The following is a 24,107-nucleotide window of genomic DNA, read 5'->3' as shown; positions in this document are numbered from 1 at the left end:
ATAAATAAATAAATAAATAAATATGCAATGTTTGCTTTTAGTTTGGTCTACTTTACAAGGCTGATAGAGGAATGAAACCCATTCTTGCTGTTTTATTGGCTATCACAGAAAGCTTTTTTTCTTTTAAAAAATAAGGCTAAATAATATCACCGATATAAGACATTCAAAGCCCAGTCCATTTCTTGCAAACATCTTTCATTAAACATTTCTTCCTACCTGTATGTGTCCTTACATGTCTTTTCAGATCAAAGGTGTCATTAAAACCTTTCCCACAGAAAGTACACAAATGTCTCTTTACTTCACTATGACATTTTATATGACGGTTGAGCATACGTTGCAAGCGAAATCCTTTGCCACACAATCCACAATTGTGTATAAAGGGATCATCATAGGTACCAGTGGTGAACTGTGAAAAGAAAATAAATTACAATATTAGACTAAATGAATGAACGAAATGATGAGGTTCTCAGGTATACAAATCTGGTTTGTACTAAAATATGTCTGACATAGACCAAGCTGAAGAACTTTCAATGAACTAAATTGAATGTAGTCAACTATGTTTCTGCAAGCAGCCTGACAATTTCCTTATATAAGTAAATATGCTTTCAAGTCAAGCTAGACTGTGGTGACTCCACCAGGTCATTTCTGTCATTATGATTTGCCATTGTCTTCTTCCAAATGAATAGAATAGAATAGAATAGAATAGAATAGAATAGAATAGAATAGAATAGAATAGAATAGAATAGAATAGAATAGAACTGGAGGGGACCTTGGAGATCTTCTAGTCCAGTGAAACGCTGTGGACATAGTAGTATACTTAGACTTCAGCAAGGCATTTGATGAAGTGGACCAAAACCTGCTGCTTAGTAAGGTAGAAAAAGGTGGGATAGACAACAACACCATCAGATGGATCTGTAGCTGGCTGACAAACTGTACTCGGTGAGTAGTCCGCAATGGTACTACATCCACATGGAGAGACGTAAGCAGAGGGGTACCACAAGGCTCCGTCTTAGGCCCAATACTCTTCAATATCTTCATTAATCACGTAGATGAGGGAATTAAAGGGGAGCTCATCAAATTTGCAGATGACATCAAACTGGCAAGAATAGCCAACACCCCAGAAGACAAGCTCAGGATCCCAAAAGAACTTGACAAACTTTAACAATGGGCCCTATCCAACAAAATGAGCTTTAATATGGAGAAAAGCAAAGTTTTACATTTAGGCAGGAAAAACCAAAGGTATAAGTACAGATTAGGCTAGACCTGGCTCAAAAACAGTAACTGTGAGAGGGACTTTGGAGTCCTAGTGGACGATCACTTGATCGTGTGCAGTGTGCAGCCACCGCTAAAAAAGCTAATACAATCCTGGGTTGTATAAACAGAGGCATAGAATCAACACAAAGTATTAGTACTGCTTTATAAAACCCTAGTAAGACCACACCTGAAATACTGGAACCAATTTTGGTCACCATACTACAAAGAAGATGTTGAGACCTTGGGAAAAGTTCAGAGAAGAGCAACTAAAATGATCCAAGGCCTGGAGACTAAAACATATGAAGAACGGCTGCAGGACTTGGTTTTGGCTAGTCTAAAGAAAAGAAGAAATAGGGGTGACATGATAGCAATATTCCAGTATTTGAGGGGCTGCCACAAAGAAGAAGAGGTCAAACTATTTCCCAAGCACCAGAGGGCAAGACAAGAAACAATGGTTGGAAACTGACCAAAGAGAGATGTGTTGCCACCACGTGGCTGGGTGGAGAAATCACAATGTGGGCAGTCAGACCCTCCTACCATATGATGTATTTCCTTTCCCCTCCCCTTTCTGGGATGGACTTCCTCCTCCCTCTTCCCTAGTGAGCCATGCTTCATTAGCAGAAAACATGGGGTCCCAATATGCAGACCCTGGGACCATTATCATCTTCTAACCTTGGAGACACCTCGGGAATATCTTGGAAATGCTGTACAACGTCATCTGAATTGCAATAAAGGTATTTCTATATAAAAGGTGTTTCTACGAGTTTAAACTATTCTGGAACGACGGTGCAGACCCTGGGACCATTATCATCTTCTAACTATTCTGGAACGACGGTGTTGTGCTTTAATTATCTCTTGTAAGATTTCTATGGTCTGTGTAAGCAGATATAATTAATTTTAACAGGTCCCTCCAGATAGTTTAAACTCGTAGAAACACCTTTTATATAGAAATACCTTTATTGCAATTCAGATGACGTTGTACAGCATTTCCAAGATATTCCCGAGGTGTCTCCAAGGTTAGAAGATGATAATGGTCCCAGGGTCTGCATATTGGGACCCCATGTTTTCTGCTAATGAAGCATGGCTCACTAGGGAAGAGGGAGGAGGAAGTCCATCCCAGAAAGGGGAGGGGAAAGGAAATACATCATATGGTAGGAGGGTCTGACTGCCCACATTGTGATTTCTCCACCCAGCCACGTGGTGGCAACACAAGAGAAGCAACCTGGAATTAAGGAGAAGCTTCCTGACAGGACAATTAACCAGTGGAACAGCTTGCCTTCAGAAATCATGAGTGCTCCATCACTGGAGATTTTAAAGAAGAGACTAGACAGTCACTTGTCTGAAATTGTATAGGTTCTCTTGCTCGAGCAGGGGGCTGGACTAGAGGACCTCCAAGGTCCCTTCCAGCTCTATTCTATTCTTCCAAAAGAGATTTTTTTTTACAACGCTCAACTATGAAAGTTTCAGCTATCCTCCATTTAAGGTGTAACCTTGCTCATTTTCTGAGATCAGTAAAGGTCAACTGCTCAGTGTTTAAATCACAGTTGATAAAACAAAAGCAAAAGAAAAAAGCAAATTTTGGTTATTGTGCTTTACTAAATACCAGAAAAAAGAAAACTAAAGCAAAATAATACAATTTTAATGATATTGATGAAATGATGGTAATAAAAATAAAACTACTGACAGCAACAAATTCAAATACAAAATAATTGTTTAATGTTGAATAAACTATATGATCCGGTATTTTACCAGCTTCTTCTAATGAAGTATATATTATTATAATTGCTCAATCAAATAAAGATCATATATACTGAATAAATTAGAATGGACATTTATTAATAACACTAGACGCTATGTGGATCGGATTTTGTTGAAAGAATTGGGCATGTTCTAGCATAATGTGAATTTTATACACTAATATCCCATAAATCCATCATATACTTTCAAAAATATACAGGCATCCAGATGAATTCTTTCATAGCTACTACTAAAACGTGGCAAAATTCTGCATAGAGGCATGTAAATAGTAAACACAGCAAAGGAGGGGAAACCAACTAAATTGGAAATTGATCTCTCAAGTTGTAGTATAAGATTTTGGCTTACATGGATATGGCAAACACCCATGCAATTGCAGACAAGAGTAAGGCATAGTGCAAGTGATTGCATGTAAGGATTGCAGAAATATTAGGGAAGAATTGCACCCTGAGGAGGGACTTGATATGGAGGAGAGGTAAGGCACTGGGAAAGTGCCGATATAGATAATGAAGCAGTGCATTTGCAAAGAGGCTTTGTCACATTTTGGCTGGCATGCCACAAGTGCAACCTTATCCTAGTTTTATTTCAAGCATGCTCATATCTATGCCAGCTGGATTTTCTAAACTGGAGACTTTAAGTGAACATACAGTACTGGTGCTCATATCATACTCAGTGTAGCCTTCAACAGCTCATCCCTAAATAATTTCAACTCCCTCCCTTTTTCTCTCTTTCATTTTTTATCTTATTTTTCAGATAATTGATACAACTTGACTTTCAGAGTATGGCTGTTCTAAATTACTAACAAAAGTCAAGTGGAAAGAAATTGGAAGAATACTTAGCTCTTGAGTTTAGACAGATGGAAGGCTAAAAAAACCAAGAGAATAAGAGTTCTCTGCTAAAGTTTGGATGATAGAGTCATTTGGAAGAAGAAGAAGAAGAGATAGCATTGCATTCTAAGAAGTTTAGAGTTTTGACACATGGTGATCTAAGCTGTATAAAGTATAATATAAACTGTATGAAGTATATGTAGAATATTAATATTTTCCTTCTGTGGCAACAGATAGTATTGTCTGTCACTGTAAAATTTGGAGAATTTCCTTGGGCTGGGATTTCATATTTCTTTGAGACCTGTCCCTCTATCCACATCTCCAACTTCTGATTATTCTTTCTCTTCAGCAAAACCCTCAGGAATTTAAATTGGAAATTTGTTGTGCTATATAGCTATGGTGACTATATTTTCTTGGAAAAATTAAATGACAAATCTGAAAGATATTCAGATGGATTTTAAAAAGTGTATGTTATAACTGTGTTGTACAAAAATCTTTAAGAGCGAAATCAAGAAAATTTACAAATATTCATATTCTAATAAAAATAGGTGAGTTCAAACAGCATATGTACATTTATCTTAAAAACACAAGTCAACTCCATATTTTCCACGTGTGTGAAGATTGCACATTAAGTGGTACCATCTGTAAACTAAATATTAAATAAAGGACAGAGTTTTTGAAAAATAAAGTCAGCTTTCTGAAATAAAGATTGTCCTTTATGATAAGTTGTATGGTCACTGTATATAGAATATAACTATTCTTTGAATGACAATACTGAAATCAATCATCACAGAGATAACCAGATTTGTTTCAGTGAGGTGTTGCAACAATTCATTAAGTTGGGGAGAGGATGTGATTTTCATTATCAAATTATTTTGCATCACCTATGCTTCCAGTTACTTATAGATCTTCTAGAGAAGACCTCAGAAATGAGACAAATAAAGCAATACAGCTAATTCATTTCTCCATCAGAACCAGGGGGATCATGTTATTTTATGAATCAGGTATCAAGGATATTTTGTATGAACCATTACTGATGAAGCACGTTTTGAAGTTTGGCATAGGAATAATGGATAATGGATAATCTTCCAATGACTATTCAAATGAAATATTTTATTTTATTAAATTGTCTAGTTTTTTTTATAAAACCTAATGCTCAAAAAACTGTTCAGGCATGATCTACTAAAATCATTTATATTGTTTTTGAATAATATATTTCACAGAGTTATAGCTTACTTGTCTCTAGTAAATTTGACCCAAAATTGTTTAAATCTACTCTTGCAGGTTGCAGAAAATTTCTTGGAGCAGTGCATGAGGCCTATACAGTGGTGGTATCACAAATAATTCTATTCAGGAAATAACAACTATCAACACCTCTTCAACAAAATCATTGAAGTAACCCTGCTCTGCCAAAATAGCTATACAAATCAGATCTGAGCAATATACTGTAGAAGAAATATTCCCAGTTACAAATCAAAAATATCTTTACCTTGATTTTAGATCTGACTGTACGATGAGTCAATGTCAAGTCCAGTAGCTTTTTTTCTTCTATAGACTCAGGAACTGAGTTATTGGTAGTCTTGGCATCCCTGCTGCTACAACTCTCCAAACTACAGCTGTCCTCACTACGATAGTTCAGGAGTACACATTTTACCCCTCCTAGAATTGAAATTACAAGATTCATAAAATTATATAGTCTTTTTCTGAATAAAAAGGATTTTGAATTGTTTACATTTAACTGAATTTCTTATTTCTGCAATCCCAAAGACATTGAATCAGTTACAATTTGTGTTAATTATTCCAGTTTAGTCCTAGGCTATCAACTGCTTGTTTGAATAAATATACAGTGACTGTTTCTAGAACATTTAACATTTAAACAAGTTTAAAATCACTTGGAAATTCTCAGCCCACCCCTTGTAATATTTATTTTAATATTGATCTTCAAGACTCTGGTGAAATGGCTTGAGATAATCACGAAGGACACAGGAGTGGAGATGGTACATTTGGTCAAGTCATTTAGGGATTTAAAATTTAAAACCACTCTTGGATGGAAACCAAGAAACAAAAGGAAGTCAACACAGATAACAGATACACTGATAGCCCACCTAATTTATAACTTACTTTGTGTCTGTCTGAAAACATAATAAACAAACTGATCTGTTTCCTCTTTAAATCATGAGCCACACTTAACAGCACAACATAGTCAAGAGATAATTCAGCTGTCAGATTCAGTCAATGGTCAGAGTTTCTATACAAACTGTAAATGGCTTGGCGTCAAGGAAAAAAGGTTAGACTATCAGAGCAATTGTTTCAGCATTTAATTAACCCTTAAACTTCCAAATGAAAAGAGCAGGTACTAATAAGCACTACTGCAAAAAATAAGTGACATAGGTATAATATACCCTATTACCAAATTGAACAGTATTTCCAAGCTGCTGTTCCAAGCAGTCTCATATTCATTAGCTTCTCTGTCATTTGCTTTCCAAATCAGTGGCAGACATTCCTGTAAGCTGGAAAGTTGGGCCTTGGAGAAAAATTCTGCCGATATCTCTGCTGTAGGTCCTGACATCACCAGATCAGATCCCCAAAGCTCTTTGTTTAACCCCTGCTGTCCCTATTTCCCAGTCTTTTTCAGAAAAGGTTGCACTTCACTATTGTGGATACTCATCACTCCTCCAAGAAATATCTCACCATTTTCAGCATTATTGAGATGTGTCTGATAGTTTAGATGAGCAGTCCCCAAACTTTTTCAGTCATGGAACCCTTCAGAAGAATTTTTTTTCCTGGACTTCCGGTTTGCCATTTCTGTGCTGCTGACACTGGAAGATGAGCTCCATCTTTTGCATTCAAATTTGTCCTGCTGGGGACCCTGGAAAGGGTCAAAAGTCGCCCTGTAGGGGCGACGAGCAAGGAGAGGACCCCCGCTTGATCGCGGGAGGGCGGTGGCCCTTCCTTTTGATCCATGAAAGCCTTCCAAAGCAGTGGGGGAAAGACTGGTCATAGCAATATGGCTCATCACTAAGCTGCTGACAGCCGAAGTCAAAATCACCACCAAGCACCTTTAAAGCAACGCAGATGAAACTGCGTGAGATCTGATACTCTCTTTGAAACTTTAAGGATTTTTCCCCTGTAAAAGCTGCCCCATCCTCTAAGAAAAGCGGCGACTAACTACCCAGGGGAAACAGAGCAACTATAAGAACAAGTTTTAATCTAATTGGATGTATATGCTTTTGAAACGTGGGGATTAAAAGTGTTACTACTCTTACTGGAGATGTTTATTTTTATTAAAAAAAAATAAGACTTGAAAAACTATTATAAAAACTTTGGACTTAAAAAACTTTAAATGGCATTGGTGACATCTTGTGGCGAAGTATGGTATTACAATTTATTACTGCCTAAAAGAGACTTGGCTTGAAGCCCAAATTCCAGAAAAAATTTTCCTTGACCTTGAAAGTTACCACCTGTGAAAAACCTAGCTGCAAAGAAGGAACTTCTAGTTGGCATATCTGACCTGTTTGAACTATGAATGTTCAAGTAGCATTATAATTGAATAGGTAAGATATATAACAAGACTAATAGACTTTGGTATGAAAAGAGAAAAAGGGAGAAGTTGAGATAAGGGAAATTTTGGTCGCCTAATATAAAATATTTGGAAATAAATTGAAAAAAGAATTCTGTTTGCCCAATATGAGATAATAGATATTACCAGAAAAAGAGAGGAAGTATTTGAGCTTTTAAAAATTAGACCTAAAGTAAAAAAAATTATCTATATTACTGATTTATTGGTTAACCCAGACAATACATATAAGGGTTTTGATTTATTACTGGGGATACTGTATTATTAATTAGATGGTTTAATATGGTGGAAAATAGATAACTTTTAGAAAAAGAACAAGACTATATTCAAATAGATAAGACGTGTATTTAGAATATTAGATTTTGTTATTGAAAGGGAAAAGGGAAGAAGTTTAACCCAGTCACCACACTGCTTTTTAAATACTTAATTGTAAAATTAGAAAATTAATAAAATATTATTAAAAAAAAGAAGAAATGTTTGGCGGGCTTTCTAATACAATGCCCTGACCCTAGTCCCAGGAGTAAGAGATGATTTTGGTTCCCACGGGACAGAATATTGTTTAGACTAGCGAAAAGTCTGTGAAATCCCCCCAGCACTCCTTTCCATGTGGCAACCTAGAATGAGACAGAAAAGATGGCTGCAGCTAGGCTCATTGTAGATTTGACAGTTAATTCAAATATGTCTTTTTATTTCCAATATAACATCTAATTTTTGAGTAAATTTTACTCTGATATTTTATGAATAAAGTGATTATATGGTAATGACCCTAATGTCATTTATCTCAAAAACTGTACAAGGAAGAAAAACATCCCAAAATAAATGTGGAAGTAACGTGAAAAATCAATTAAGTATGAATCATTCTATTCCCGTAGGACTCAGGGCGGTTTACAGGGAGAGTTAAAAACAAACATACAAAAGTTAAAATCAGATTAAAATTAATTAAATCAAGTCCCCAATTTAAACTAAAACCCAATAAAATTTAAACCCTTCAGCCTGGGCCAGACAGCTCGAAGAGCCAAGTTTTCAGGTCCCGGCGAAATGAGCGAAGGTCGGGGGCAGTCCTAAGTTCCATTGGGAGTTGGTTCCATAGGGCCGGCGCGCCCACAGAGAACACTCTTCCTCTGGGAATAACCCGCCGGCATTCCTTAACCGGCGGTATCCTGAGAAGGCCCTCCCTGTGGGAGCGCAAAGGACGAAGGGAGCTTGATGCCGGCAGCAGGTGTTCCCTCAGATAACCCGGACCCAAGCCATTTAGGGCTTTATAGGTCATCACCAGATATATAGTCTGTAACTACATACCTGATAGCAATAGATGTAGCACAAAATAGCTACTACAGAGGCTGTTGCAAGGAGTCATCTGAATAGTGTCAGAATGTACAGGCTCTAAGTTACACTGTAATCGCACCACTGAATCACAAGCACAAATCGCAATTGAAAGGATGAGTATGGAACCGAACATGACATTGCTCTGAACTGAACTAAATAAAGGGATTAGTGGTATACCAGTAGTGGTATGCTAGTATTTATAAGACAAAGAACTTTCTGGATGTTGCTAGAAAAACCAAGACATGAGGAAATTTCTTGAACTTCCAAGCACTTTCCCTGGAGAGTTTGCATGGGTCTGAGAAATTGGGCTGTGATAAAACAACTCCTGCTGACAAGAGGGTGTTTGGAGAAAACCTCTAAACCAACCTTTGTTTTAGAGTTCTAGGAACCAAACATTTCCTTGTTTGCTGCTTGGATTCCAACTGACAAGCAAATAGTTGGCCTCATGTGGTTTTATTTTAAAATCCATTTTAAATATGATTTTTGTGATTTTTTGTGGAACCCCTATGATGCTTTTGTGGAACCCCCAGGGTTTTATGGAACACAGTTGGGAACCACTTACAGCCTGTAAGCTTACAAAATTATTTCTTCTGTGCACTGCATGTAAGATCTGTGCTGGACAATGGACACAATCAACCTTATGGGGAGAATCCCCTGCCAAATAGCAGTAAAATTTTGTTTCTTGTTTCTTTCATTGAAACAAAATTTTCTTCCAAAGATGCTACATCAGTTCCTAAACTTTGCACTGTTCTTATCCTCCTGATAACAAGCAGAAAGAGAACACTGAGTCTGTCGTCCCCAAGGATAGGGGTTGTAGATAGTAAGGCTATTCAAAGTATTCAAAAACATCCTTCAACTCTTAAAGCACACACATATATATATTTGCAAAGCTTGTGTGCTTATTTCCAAAGCTGTCTGATACATCGTTGTGAAAACACAGCTGAGGATATATACACTTCTGCTGGACCTGCTGCCAGAATGTCTGTTATTGGGGGGGGAATGACTTCACAGTGAAAGCGCTTCCATTTGAGCAAGCACTGCATCATAATGATGCGGTCTTTAAGAAACAAATAAGCAGTTGTTGAAAGAACAATTTTCATCAGGGTCCGGTCCAAGCCGGGAATAAACAAAATGTAGACTGCTTTAGAAAGAAGGTTGTAGTTTAATGAAGAGCAGAACCACAACACATGAGGCTATGGAGCAGCTGACCACAGGTAGCTGGGAGTGGTGGATTTTTATACCTTCTTGGGCTTTTGTGTTACCAGTTCGTGTTCCTGTGGCATGAACTTTGATCTGAGGTTCAGTGTGCCCTTTTAGTATTCTGATGGCGATGGGTTAATCCTATTATGTCCTAAAGGTCATATCCTGGTTCCCTGTGGCTGTGGCTGATGGCTATGTCCTGTGTTGGATGGATGAGGAGTTGTTGTTTCTAGGGATCTTTGTCTTTCTAATCCTATCAGCTCCACCCTTCCTGTCTCCAACCTTCCTGAATAGGATTATCAAATCTGCATTTCTAAAAGCTGACCTGTTTAGTTTCTGGTTGGGGGAGGGAGACTTGGGGCTGTCTTTGCCTAAGATTTTTCATTATTCTTCTGGGGAAATATAATTTATTTATTTATTTATTTATTTATTATGGAGCTTATATTCTGCTTTTTAATATTCCCCAAAATATTTCTTTCTGGGGGGGGTGCTGTCCTCCTACATTATCCCCCCTTTTTGCCCTATTAAGTGTGGATGACACATTTTTACTGGCACAAGATTCAAATTTGAGACAAGCCCTAAGCTATACACATAGATAGAAGAATTTGGAGAAGTAGCAGGATTGAAAATAAACAGAGAAAAGATTAAAGTAATAGTCAAAAACCTTACAGATGAACAAAAAAAATCAACTGTTAGAAAAAGCAGATCTCCAGGTAGTTAAGAAAGTTAAATACCTGGGGATATATTTAACAGCAAGGTGTGCAACAATAAAAGAGGACAACTAGATAGATAGATAGAGAGTTAGACAGAGAGATGATAGATAGATAGATAGATAGATAGATAGATAGATAGATAGATGATAGATAGATAGATGATAGAGAGAGAAAGAGACAGAGAGATAATAGAGAGATAGAGAGAGACAGAGATAATAGATAGATAGATAGATAGATAGATAGATAGATAGATAGATAGATAGATAGAACTGCTTTCAATTGCCGTGTGGGATGTTTTCAATTCCAGGTGCTTCCTTTTGGTCTCCAGGGGGCTCCTGGAGCTGGGTTCATGCAACTGATTAATGAGGTGTTGCATGACTATTTATACAATTTAATTTAATTTAATTTAATAATATTTCTATACCGCCCTTCTCCCTGAGGACTCAGGGCGGTTCACAGGGCAGAATAAAATACCAAATACAAACATTAAAAAGAGATTAAATGATTGCCCAAGTTAAAACAATTGGAATACAATTCTAAAACCCCAAGATAAAAATTAAGAAACCAAAAATAAAAAACCCCACCAATCCCCATCAGGCTAGGTGTTGATGTATTTGGATTACATTTTAATATATACTGAGACTATGGAAGAGCATATGAAACTGGTGCGGGTGGTCCTAAAAAGGCTCTGAGCAGCCAAATTGTATGCAAAGCTTTCTAAATGTGAATTTCACCAAGATAAAATTGATTACCTGGGTTACTGCATGTCTAATGAAGGAGTGATAATGCATATCTAATGAAGGAGTGATAATGGATCCAGAAAAGGTGAAGGATGTTAGAGTGGGCCCTTCCCTGCACTAGGAAGCAGAGCTTCCTAGTGTTTGCTAATTTCTACTGGCAATTCATCCTTTCATTTGCAAAGATCAGATTGCCAATCACCAACCTTTTAAAAACTAAGGGCGAGGGCAACCCAAAGACGAGTCAGCCACTTAAGTGGAGCATGGAGTGCCAAGCGGCATTTGAAAAACTCAAAAGGCTGTTTGCAGTGGAGCCCTGCTGAGCCGTGGGGACTGTACCCAGGGCCTCCTACAACCATGCACGTACACCTCTAAAAAATTACTGAGACTGAGCAGAGGTGGGCAATATGGGAGAAGGAGGTATATCCAAGAAGGAGGTGTATCCGCTTAGTTGGTGGCATTTCTTGAAAGTAGCAAAAACCCTGTTCGAGTTGTGGACTGACCATAAGAACCTGGAAGCCCTGAAAAATCCACCCAAATTATCCCCTAAGCAAGTTCATTCGGCTCAATACTTTAATTGGTTCATCTTCACCCTGCACTATATTCCAGGAGGGGAAAACTTTATGTCAGATGTTTTTTCAAGGTTGTCCCAATACAATAGTACTAAAACTGAGGTGGTTTGACTAGCAGCTCCAGTAACCACTAGGTCTCAGAGAAAAAAGAGCCCAAGATGTGAGAAGCTTAAAGAAATGTTTGATGAGTGGCTCAATGGTCATAAAAATGACTGTACCATGTGTGATGGACTGGCTTGGGATGGAGCTAAGTTGTATCTGCTCTCAAGTTTGAGCAGCACTTTTTAAAAAAAGTGCTTATGACTCTAAGTTGGCAGGACATTTCGGGTTTGTGAAAACCCTGCACTTGATTAAGCGGCAATTTTGGTAGCCTTCTTTGAAAAAAGACATTGAAAGCTATGTAGCCAGCTGTCCATTTTTTGCATCGGAGAAGCCAATAGGATTTTTTACAAACTGTAGCCATCCTCCAACCACCATGGAAAGAAATATCGATGGACTTTATTGTAGAACTACCTGACAGAGGGGGGAACATTATTATTTGTGTTGTTACTGATCCTTTTTTGAAACAGGTGTATTTTTCTCTTGCCCCCAAATCCTCTCTGTAAAAATGTTAGCTAAGCTTTTCATGCAACACATTTTTAGGTCGTATGGTGCTCCTGAGCACATTATTTCAAATTGAGATGTGCAGTTCACATAAAGGTTTTTGTGGGAATTTTTGAAGCTGTTAGGAACTGCTCAGGGCTTAAGCTCCTCCCATCATCCCAAGGCTAAATGGGGCATGTGAGAGAGCCAATTCAGTCCTGGAACAGTACTTCAGGTGCTACATTAATTACCAGCAAGACAATTGGACTGACCAACTACTATTTGCATACAATAATTCTGTGCATAGTATCACCATTTAAGATGGCCCCTGGTCAGGACTTTGAAGCTTTGCTGAAGCTGCCTCAAGAAAAGCCTCTAATACTCTTTGGCAGAGTGGATAGCACAACTCCAAAACACCTGGCCAGTAGCCTATAAGGCACAGGAAGAGGCACGTCAGGCACATAAGAAACAAATCATCAAAAAATGTGTGAAATCCAGTGACTCCAGGGAGCTCCAAAACAGATTATAGATAGGGGGGATGCAATTCACTGCCAGGTTCTAGAGAGACTTTCTGAAACTTATCAGGTCCATGCAGGGGCTGTCATTGGCTTTTTATCCGTCTACTAATGGAGCTGCTGAAAAGGCTAACTCGCTGGTGGAGCAATATATTAGGTACTATGTAGATTACCAACAGACCACATGGGTTGACCTTCTCCCCTTTGCTGAGGTGGCTTACAATAACACAGTCCATAGCAGCACTGGACTCACTCCTTTTAAAATAGCTACTGGGAGAAAATTCATTTCCATGCCTGAGTGCCTTCAGGATCGTCTTATTTCTCAAACTCTAGATCAGTGGGTGACTTCCTGGAAAACTGTGTGGGATAATGCAAAGGCAGCTTTGGAAAAAGCTTCAAAAAGTTGCAAAGAACAGGCAGATAAGAGGAGGGCACCCCAGAGATCATTTCATGTGGGGGAAAAGGTTTACCTCTCTCCAAAATATCTAAAACTCAAATTGCCTAGTAAAAAATTGGGGCCTAAATTCCTAGTGCAATGGAAAGGTTATCCACTATCAGAGGCCACCTGGGTGAAAAGTACTGATGTAAAAGCTGATAGATTAATACCGTATTTTCCGGCGTATAAAATCGTCTCAAACGTTGGGGGTCGTCTTATACGCCGGGTCGTCTTATACACCGGAAAATACTATTCACCTCTCTGATCTGCAGTCCCCGGCAATGCGCTCCGAAGCCGCCTCCCAGCCAGCATGTCGCCGCCAAACTTCCTAGCCCACACCGCGTCTAGGCACTGCAGCCCGGATGGGTCCGGTCCCGGTCAAGGACGCCACGGAGCCTGCTGGCACCGGGCGAGACCCGGCAGAGTTGTCCTGTGCATGCGCATGCTGGCCAGCTGCCGGGAGATCTCCATGGCAGCGTCGGACGATCGGAAGAAGCAGCCGACGCGCAGAAGGCAGGCTCATGACGAGTCGAGGTGGGCTTGCGTCTGTGGTGTGCAGGGATGGCGGGGGTGACTCCCGTAGCGAGGGAGGCGCGTCCATGGGGAGACGGGTGAGGCCCGTGCGGCGTGCTGCGAAGAGGGGCCCCGCTGAATGTCGCGCCCGTAGGCCGCGACAGACAGTAGGAAGGGAGCACCTTTGCTCCTGCCGAGGCACCGCCTGACCCGCGCCGACCGGAAGAATCACTTGCCTGGTCACGGAGTGTGGATCAGCGGTACTTGGCACCCCTCTTGACCGCAGACCATGCAGCGGCCCTCGCCAGCCGGCCTCGGCATGGCCGCCCCAAGCCCAGCTCTCTAGCGCGTCTTCCGGGCCCGCCTGGCCAACCGTCTCCTGGGTGGGGCTTGGCTCCAGACGCGGCGGCTGCTCCGTCTGCAAATGCTATCTCAAAGCCGAATTGCGCTTGGCTGTGCAGGCTGCCGAAAGGCGGGGACTCAAGTTCCCGTGGTGGTTGCGGCTTTTGGCGTGCTGTTTGCAGAGTCTGGCCTGGAAGAGCGCGTGGCTTTGCACCATTTGCATCAGACGGGCTTGTGTTGGACACTTGGCAACTGGCATGTAAGTATTTTCCGGTGTATAAGACGAAAAATCTTGAAAATCTTCTCAAAAGTCAGGGGTCGTCTTATACGCCGGGTCATCTTATACGCCGGAAAATACGGTATGTAAATTTTATGATAAACATCTGAATAAGCCCCTAGGGGTTGATTTCTGATTCTAAATCTTTTCTTCAACAGAATTTCTCTCTTCTTTAGGGGAGCCGACTGTTGGACCTTCAAACACTCTGAATACAGCCATGATTCTTCGTTTTTTGGCTGCCACAGCAATGGGAGAAGGGAGACTGCATTCTTTTAGTCAAAACAATAACTTTCTTGTGGGAACAAAGATCAAGAAGCCAGAGTGTTTGGCGGACTGGAGCTACTGTTAGGAAGCCTGCCAAAGGTGTTAATTAGGGATTGTGATTTATGACACATCAATGGGTGGGGAGTTCAACTTTTACTTTGTAACCTTTTGGGAGGATAACTTTCAGTCTTGGTTTCACTTTTATTCATGCTGATATTATGTAGTCATTAAAAGTGTTATTTGAGGAAATCAGTTGCCTCAGAGTTCTTATTTCTTCTGGTCTCATTTATTGGAACCATGACACTTATTCATAGGGCTACCACCAATTTGATGGTATAATGAACTTTTCATTCTTATCCTTTTAATTATTTATAATTATTTTATTAATATTAATAATAATTACATTTATTGGTAAGTGGCAAAACTCAACTGAATAACTGCTAGACTAACAGATTTCTTACTTTATGAGGAAATGATTAAAACTGACAAATAAAGTGGAATAAAACTGCAAATCTCTGCCCTCTTCATTCCCAAATGAAAAAGTGGAGCTCTGCTTAACTCTTTTCTACCTTGTTAGAAACCTGGAGAGAAGTTGATGCAAAAACAGAGAGAGGTGGTGGGGATGAGCCTAAAAAAAACACCGCTTAGAAAACGAAGTGTTAATAAAGAAGGCAAAGACAGAGAAATAGGTGAGGTGGAGAATGGAGGCTAACAAGTAAATAAAAGAAGTCTGTATCTCCTAATATTTTTCCAAACACATCTTTAATCATATGTGCAACAAATAGTCTCCCAAAAAATAAACACTGGCAGACTTTAAATGCAACTTCCCAAGTGGAGTATTTGAAGCCATCCTTGCACTGCCTCAGCAGCAGCTTGATCTCTGGAAATGGTTAGCGGAAGATCCTTAAACAGAGCAAGGAAGCTTGTGGATTCGTCCTGAGGTTGTCTTTTAACAGTACTACATAAGGGAGAAAACACTAGTTAAATTTAACAGGCTACCACCAGTTTGATGTACCAAGGAAGGTGCTAGACTAGAAACCAGACTTTGAGTTCTAGGCCTCCTTTTGACATAAAATGCAGCTAGGCTAGGTGAGTGTACATCACCTTGAGTTATGTATAAAAGGTAAAGGTTCCCCCGCACATGCGTGCTAGTCGTTTCCGACTCTAAGGGCCGGTGCTCATCTCCATTTCAAAGCCAAAGAGCCAGCGCTTGTCCGAGGATGTCTCTGTGGTCATGTGGCCGGCATGACTAGACACCAAAGGCGCACGGAACGCTGTTACCTTCCCACCGTAGTGGTCCCTATTTTTCTACTTGCATTTTTACGTGCTTTCAAACTGCTAGGTTGGCAGAAGCTGGGACGAGTAACAGGCGCTCACTGCACTCGGGATTTGACCCGCCAAACTGCTGACCTTCTGATCGACAAGCTCAGCATCCTAACCCACTGAGCCACCGCGTCCCTATTTGAGTTATGTATAAAAAGGCAAAATAGAAATAGGTTGCTGCTTATGATGACGAGCAGGAGAAGGAAGATGAGGTCAGGAGTGTTGTCAGAGCGTGATTACTCACTGAGAACCTCATCATAAAACATTAGCACAATTAATCAAATCCATTAGCTGAGTGAGTGAAAGAGAGATGTATAATTCTAATTCAGTAAGAATGTCCTGAGATTTGGGAGCATTAAGGGAAGATCAAATCTTAGGCTCAATAGTAAAAATTAATGGAGGAATTAATCTCCACACTCCCTGCCAGCGTTTAATATTTCTTTTGTTAATTGAGCACAAAGGGAACAACACAATCTGGACTTTCGTTCGCCAAACCAAACAAAAAAAAAAAAAGACGATAATCTAACAATCCCTCACCCGGCCTGATTTGGCGCTCTTCAGAACAAGGCACCTCGCTCGAAATGGGAGGCGCTCGGCTAACTAACGGTTGCAATCCGGAACTTAAAACAGTCAGAAGAAGGCAAAGTTCAAATAGCTCGTGTCGGACTACTTGGAATTCGCCCACTCGTTGTAAATTAGGAAAGGCACGAGATCGCTTGAAGAGGCGGAAACTGCGAATATTCGCCTGCGAAACGCTTGCAAGGCGTCCTTCGTTTTTCCACGTGTATTGTCTGTACTTTCAAGACCCGTTGTGGGGTCGGATTTATGTCGCGCGTCTGCAGATCTCCTGAAAGATGTTGGGGGAACCGACCAAAATTATTTAATAATTCTTGCCCCAAGCCCCATCAGATTTTCGAGAAGCGTAAGAGGAACAGCAAAAAAAAAAAGACCACCACAGAATTATGTGACCAGGAAAGGCCACTGTGCTACTATTTTACTACCGTAGTTTCTAGGAAAGCAGCTGGATCCTAATCACGCTCTCGTAAAAAAACCCCAGCAAATCATCCACCGGATTATGTTGTGCCGTGTTTCTTTCCACTCGTTTTGCAGCGTGTTCTGATTTTTTTTTAAAAAAAAAATAAAATCTAAACGAAATGTTAAACGGCGAAGCGATTCAAACAGGATCGCTGAGCCTAAGCATATAGCTCTTTTTCTTATTATCTATCACTATTATTATTATTATTATTATTATTATTATTATTATTATTATTATTATTATTATTATTATTATTATTATTATTATTATTATTATTATTTAGATTTATATACCGCCCTTTCCCGAAGGACTCAGGGCGGTTTACAGGGCATTTAAAAAACAGTCAATATCAAATCATTTATTCGGAATACGAGTCCACCTAAGCTTCCGGCGTTCTGCTTTGTTTTATTCTACGCTTTCGATCATTTAAACGCTAACCCTAGCTACTTCAGTGAAATAAATTATAAAGATCGGGGAAAACGGGGAACAGACGTGAGAAGAGGAACTAGGAGCGGGGACTGGGGTGAGAAGGAGCGGGTTTTGGTTGGTTTTTTTTCTTCTCGCTTTACCTGGGACGTAGTTATCCGCTCGCTCTTCGTCTGGGAGCTCGTCCCAGCTACGACTGGCAGGCAGCGGGATCCTTCTCTTCACAAGGAAAACGCGAGGCATGGTGAGCGCTAGAACCTCACCTTGCTTTATCCTGTAGGTTGAGACGCGTTTCTAATCTACCTGCGCTCGGGAGAACTACTCCGTTGCTTCTCCGAAGCTTCTCCCCACCCCACCCCACCCCCCAAAAAAACAAGAAAACAGAGGCGTAGTGGAAGGAGGTCCCCTCAACCCCCACCCCCCAAGTTTCATAAGGTGTGTGAGTAAAGGTACCACCAGGAAACTTGGGAAGGAGCATGCGTGCTGCAAACATAACGGTGTCAACAAGCCTTCTTACCTGTCCGACCGGTTGGAGCGGCTCTGTTTTGTTCCAACCCTTCTTTAGGCATGAACGTTTGCAAAGAATGTAACGTCTAAAATTAAGAAGGGGCGGGGGGGGGGGGAGAAATGCCCAGCATTGTAGAATTTCCTTTACTGGGGGAAAGCATCATTAGCTAACTTCACTTTACCGACACAGATTGTCCAGAGTCCTGGAAACAGGATTGGGTCTATTTTGATTTATATGATGTATATTCCAAAGTACTTCGTTTAAATAGAAACAAGGGGGAAGAGGGCCAGATTTGAGACTAGTATGAAGTATATGAGCAAAGTACACGCAGCACTTGGAAGTACATACAGTAAGTACATAATGGAATTCTTAACTACAGATTGACAGTTGAAACCTTTTCTTCCCTCTAACTTGATGTTCCTTCCCAAGTAGCCTCCATGATGTTAGGATGTTATTTTACAGCATTCTTCTAATGTTTTCAGTGAGTGGATTCATATGTTACAGTTGGTAGAACATGTCTTGCTTTACTTTTGCTTAGCACAATGGGTGAAGTCAGATATAGTAATTAATTCAATATGCTATACTGTAAACCAAGTTTAGCCTAGAATATAATTGTTCATATAATTTTGTTTCTTTTTTTAATTGAAAAGTTTTATAAAAGTTCCCCAAAACCAACCCACCCTAAACCCCACCCTCTCCCTCCCCCACTTCCCAGAGCTGAGTACAGGGTTACAAATACAATAATCATAATCTAACTAACATTAACCAACTATATAAATAACCAAGTTCATAATGCACTTTAACTCCCCTTTAACATGAATACAAGCAAAATAACAGTATACATAGTAATAATAAAAACATAAACAAATTAAAATTCAAATTATTAAACAATACAATATCCAAGTTATTAAACAATACTAATACTAATACTAATAATACTAATACTAATAATAATAATAATAATAATACCATATACTTAAAACTAATAAAAATTCCACTATAATAAACTATTAATAACAATCTAAAATTTACTCATAGGTTAAATGGAACTTTTTAGTCCCATACTTATTCTGAATATAATCTATCCATCTTCTCCAGACCGAAATGTATCTTTCTTGTGAATGATCCTTCAAATAAGCAGAAATCTTAGCCATTTCTGCTAAATTTGACACTTTAAGCATCCATTCTTCTATAGTAGGCAAGCAATCCTTCTTCCAATATTGCCCTACCAATAACCTTGCAGCTGTTATCAAATTCAACATTAAGTTAGTTTCTTTAGTATCACAATCTGTAATAACACCCAATAAAAATAATTGTGGAGTAAACTTTATCTTTCTCTTAAAAATCTTTTGAATGTTCCACCAAATTTTAATCCAAAAAGCTTTTATATTTCTACAAGTCCACCAGATATGAAAATAAGTAGCATCCAAACTGCCACATCTTCAGCATTTAGGCTGTAAATTAGGATACATGCAAGACAACTTTTTAGGATCCAGATGCCATCTATAAAACATTTTATAAAAATTTTCTCTTAAGTTTTGGGCCTGGGTAACCCAAATTACCTCCCATATATCCAGTGGGATTGGTTCTTGAATATTTTGGGCCCACTTTACCATGCAATCTTTAACTAATTCCGTTTCCGAATCCAATTCTATTAAAGCATTATAAATTCTCTTTGTATGCGCTCGATTTTGATCTTTAATCTGTTTTACCAAATTTTCATCCATTAATGTAATACCAACCTTTTGATCTAACTTCCACCTAGCTTGCAATTGAGCATACTGAAACCAGGACTGTACAATATTTTCTTGTTTTAACTTAGCTAATGACTTCAATTGCCAATCATTCCCTACCAATCTAAGTAATTCCTTATAAGAAATCATATCCAAATTCACACCCATAGATACACTCTCTATCGCGTGTCCAGGAATCCCCCAGATTGGTATTTTATAATTTAACTTATAATATTTTTTCCAGACATGCAATAAAGCACTTCTTAAAATATGAGATTTAAAAGCCTTGTCAACATTTTTATCATAAATTAAATATGCATGCCACCCATATAATAAGTCCCATCCCTCAAGATGAAGTATACTTTTGTTTGTTAAATTAAGACAATCACTAACCAGTGTTAAAACCACCGCATCATAGTATAATTTCAAATTAGGCACCTTAAGTCCTCCTCTTTCCCGTGCGTCTTGTAAAATCTTAAGTTTAACTCTTGGTTTTTTCCCCGCCCAGATAAATTTATTAATACCCTTCTGCCAATCGTCCAAATTAGCATCTTTTTTCAAAATAGGTATCATTTGAAACAAGAAAAAAAACTTTGGTAGAACCTTCATTTTAACAGCTGCAATTTTCCCCAGCAAAGATAATTGTAATTTTTTCCAATTATTTATGTCCTTTTGTACTTTTAACCATAATGTCTCATAATTATTCTTATATAATTTTACATTAGAAGCTGTAATATATACTCCCAGATATTTAACCTTTTTCACTATTTCATAAGCTGTCAATTTAACTAACATTTCCTTTTCCTTCATAGTCATGTTTTTAGATAATATTTTAGTCTTATTATTATTTACCTTAAAACCAGAAACTTTCCCATATTGAGTTATAATTTCCATCAAGTCTATAACCAATTGAATCGGTTGAGATAATGTCACAACCAAGTCATCCGCAAAGGCTCTTAACCTATAATCATTCTGTTTTATTTTTATTCCCTTTATTATAGTTGATTCACAAATTTTAATCAGTAAAATCTCCAATGTTAAAACAAACAACAATGGTGATAGTGGGCATCCCTGTCTTGTGCCTTTTTCAATTTTAAATGCCTCTGTTAATCCCCCATTAATTATAATTTGTACTGATTGTTTTTGATATATAGCCCTAAGAGAATGTAAAAATTTATCCCCAAAATTCATTTTATCAACAACTTTCAATAAAAATTGCCAATTCAACTGATCAAAAGCTTTTTCAGCATCCAAAAATATCAATGCCGCAGGGACTTGGTTGTTCTTATCCAAATACTCAATCAGATTAACAATTTGTCTTACATTATATTTCATATATCTTCCAATTATAAATCCAGACTGATCACTATGAATCATTTGCTTCAAAACTTGCATTAATCTATTAGCCAATATTTTGAGAAAATCTTATAATCTGTATTCAAAAGCAATATAGGTCTATAATTCTTAGGCTGGGTAAGGTCTTGGTCCTCCTTTGGAATATATAATTTTATTTCTTAATTAACTCATTAAGAATATATGTGATCCAAATTCCAGCAATCTTTCCTTATATGTTTTAGCCTCCAGTCCCCTAATCATCTTTGTTGCTCCTCTCTGTACTCTTTCTAGAGTCTCAACATCTTTTTTACATCGTGATGACCAAAACTGGATGCAGTATTCCAAGTGTGGTCTTACCAAGGCATTGTAAAATGGTATTAATACTTCATGTGATCTTGATTCTATCCCTCTGTTAATGGCTTTAAGGCCCGCAGTTACTTCATTGTCTAGTCCAGGGGTCAGCAACCTGAAACAGTGAAAGAGCCACTCGGAACCGGTTCCCTCACAAAAGGAAAAACTGGGAGCCACAAAAAATGTGTGCACATGTGCGTACATGCGCGCATGTGCAGAACAGGGTTTGACTGAAGAGTGGAGCCAAGGCGAGATATGCACCTACCCTGCATATTTGGATTGGTTGAACTTTTTTAGTCCCACTTTTTTTGGGGGGCAGAGGACTGGGAGCCGCAGGAGATGGCTGAAAGAGCCGCATACGACTCTGGAGCCATGGGTTGCAGACTATACTCTAGTCTTTGTAGTTCCTTAGCCTATGCTTTGGTAGTTACTGGAGCAGCCAGTTGGGAAGACAGGATTAACGGTTTCATTATTTCTGCTCTAGAGAAGTCATACTGAGGCATTTGTGACAAAATATTTGGTAGGAAATTCTTTCCCCCCGGGAGGGTAGCATAAGACTGTCTCGGGGATGGTCTGGGGGAAAGAAGCTTATGCTCTCAGGTCAGCCTCCTGGAAAGAGATCTCCATGAAATTCATTGTGGAATTATTGTCACTTTGAATGTACACCAATCGGCATACATCAAAATAAAATTTCGTTGCATACAGCTCTCAAAGGGTCACCACTTCCGATATACACTCCTTGTTCGTGGCCAGCTCAAGTTTCAGATCATCCATTTTAGTCTCTAGGGAGCGAACAATGGCAAACAGGACAGATGGAAATGGAGCTCCATGTGGATGACCCCTCAAATTAGCTTGTATTCCTGCATGACAACCTCATCTTCTTTCCTTTTTCTGATCCTGACTCTTCCACCTTTTCCTTAAAGAGGCCTTGCTTCTTTTCGCCCCTGGAGCATGCTGCCGCTGCCACCAACTCCTCCAAAAGCCTCTCTCTCTTCCTCTAGGCCTGTCAAGAGCCTCATCCAGTTCCTTCACTCCATAAGCCCCGGGACTTCTCCTCCTCGGCCTCCTTTGGAAACAGCCCTGATTTGCAATAGAATCCATCATTAGGCCAGCAGTCAGATATTGCTGCTGGCAGAACAAATTCAAACAGCACCAACGACTTTTAATGGTCTCACCAACAGTTCCAAAACAGTTAGAAACTCACCATGCCAGCAAAGATTGTCAGTAGTATGTTACCTTCGTTCCACCACATTGCTGAAACACATTAAAACCTTCCTGATCATGTGGCCTATATCCCTTAATATCCCTCTCAAAACTATTCACCAATGCAGCCGTAGTCATTCCAAGCGCCGCCATCTTAGATCTACCTGAGATTTCTGGAAACACCATAATTAGGGTTACCTCTTCTCAAAGCAAGTATATTTTGTGGCATGTCCAAGGATCCCCTCTGCACAGACCTTGGCAAAACTGTTCAACATATTTACCACCTACATGGGACACCAGAGAGGATCATCTCTGACTGAGGTGTGCAATTCACCTCCCAATTCTGGCAATAATTCTTAAAATTATTAGGCACCACCCAAAGGCTTTGCTCCTTGCACCACTCTCAGACGAATAGGTGATAGGTGTCTGTGAAAGTACCAACACTGTACTGGAAGAATACCTAAGATGCTACATTAATTATCAGCAGAATGATTGGACAGACCTGCTCCCTTTTGCAGAAATGGCATACAACAATAGCAGCACTGGATTCACTTCCTTCTGAGTCACTACCAGTTGAGATTTTGTAGCAGTGCCTGAACTTCCATAAAAACTGCCCCAGTGCACTTCTTTAGCCAAATGGGTGAAACAGTTACCAACCACCTGGCCAGTAGTGCAAAAAGCGCTCGATGACACCCAGAAAACGTACAAGAAATATGCTGACAAGCAAAGGTTGGTGCAGAAAGAATATGAAATTGGACAATTTTTCCACCAGGTACATACAATCTAGACAACCATCAAAAAAACTAAGACCTAAATACAAAGGTCCTTTCCCCATAATTAGGATCATCAATCCAGTGATTGTTGTACTGAAATTAACCAAGAACCTCAAGAAGACTACATTCAGTCTCCTACTGTAGCTTACTAAAACCAGCAAAAATCTCACCTTTACGTCCACCAGCAGAATCCTGACCTCCTCCTGACTTCATTGAGGGCTAACAACACTTTGAAGTAAAATAAATCCTTGATTCATGCATCTGCAGAGGCAAGCTCCAATACTTAATTGCATGGAAACGTTTCTGCTGATCCAAAGCTGAATGGGTGGCTGCCAACATGTATGAGCCCCAAAGCTGTTATGCAAATTTCACAATTGTTATTCAAACAAATCTCACTAAGTAATTTCTGTTCCCTCTCCCAGTTACTAACGTCTCTCTCTCTCTCTCTTTTTTATTACAGGATTAATCCATTTTCTCAAGAGGGGCATAATGTCATATGTCACCTCAATATTCCACTACTACACTTCAA

At 39.3% G+C, this 24,107-nt stretch overlaps 1 protein-coding gene across 1 annotated transcript in view; it reads right to left on the bottom strand.

The window, feature by feature from the left end:
- OVOL2 (ovo like zinc finger 2) overlaps positions 1-18,029 on the bottom strand; it is a 28,172-nt gene extending 10,143 nt beyond the window's left edge. Inside the window, 3 exon segments of the mRNA XM_083359658.1 lie at positions 217-406; positions 5,326-5,495; positions 17,819-18,029. Of these exon segments, the coding sequence (XP_083215784.1) occupies positions 217-406; positions 5,326-5,495; positions 17,819-17,918 (460 nt within the window). The 5' untranslated portion in view covers positions 17,919-18,029.
- Positions 18,030-24,107: the final 6,078 nt, after the last annotated feature.

This window comes from Vipera ursinii, assembly GCF_947247035.1.
Source record: "Vipera ursinii genome assembly, chromosome: 3".
Taxonomy (NCBI): Eukaryota; Metazoa; Chordata; class Lepidosauria; order Squamata; family Viperidae; genus Vipera; species Vipera ursinii.
The sequence above is the reverse complement of the archived record's forward strand: the minus strand, read 5'-3'. Positions and strand labels throughout refer to the sequence as shown.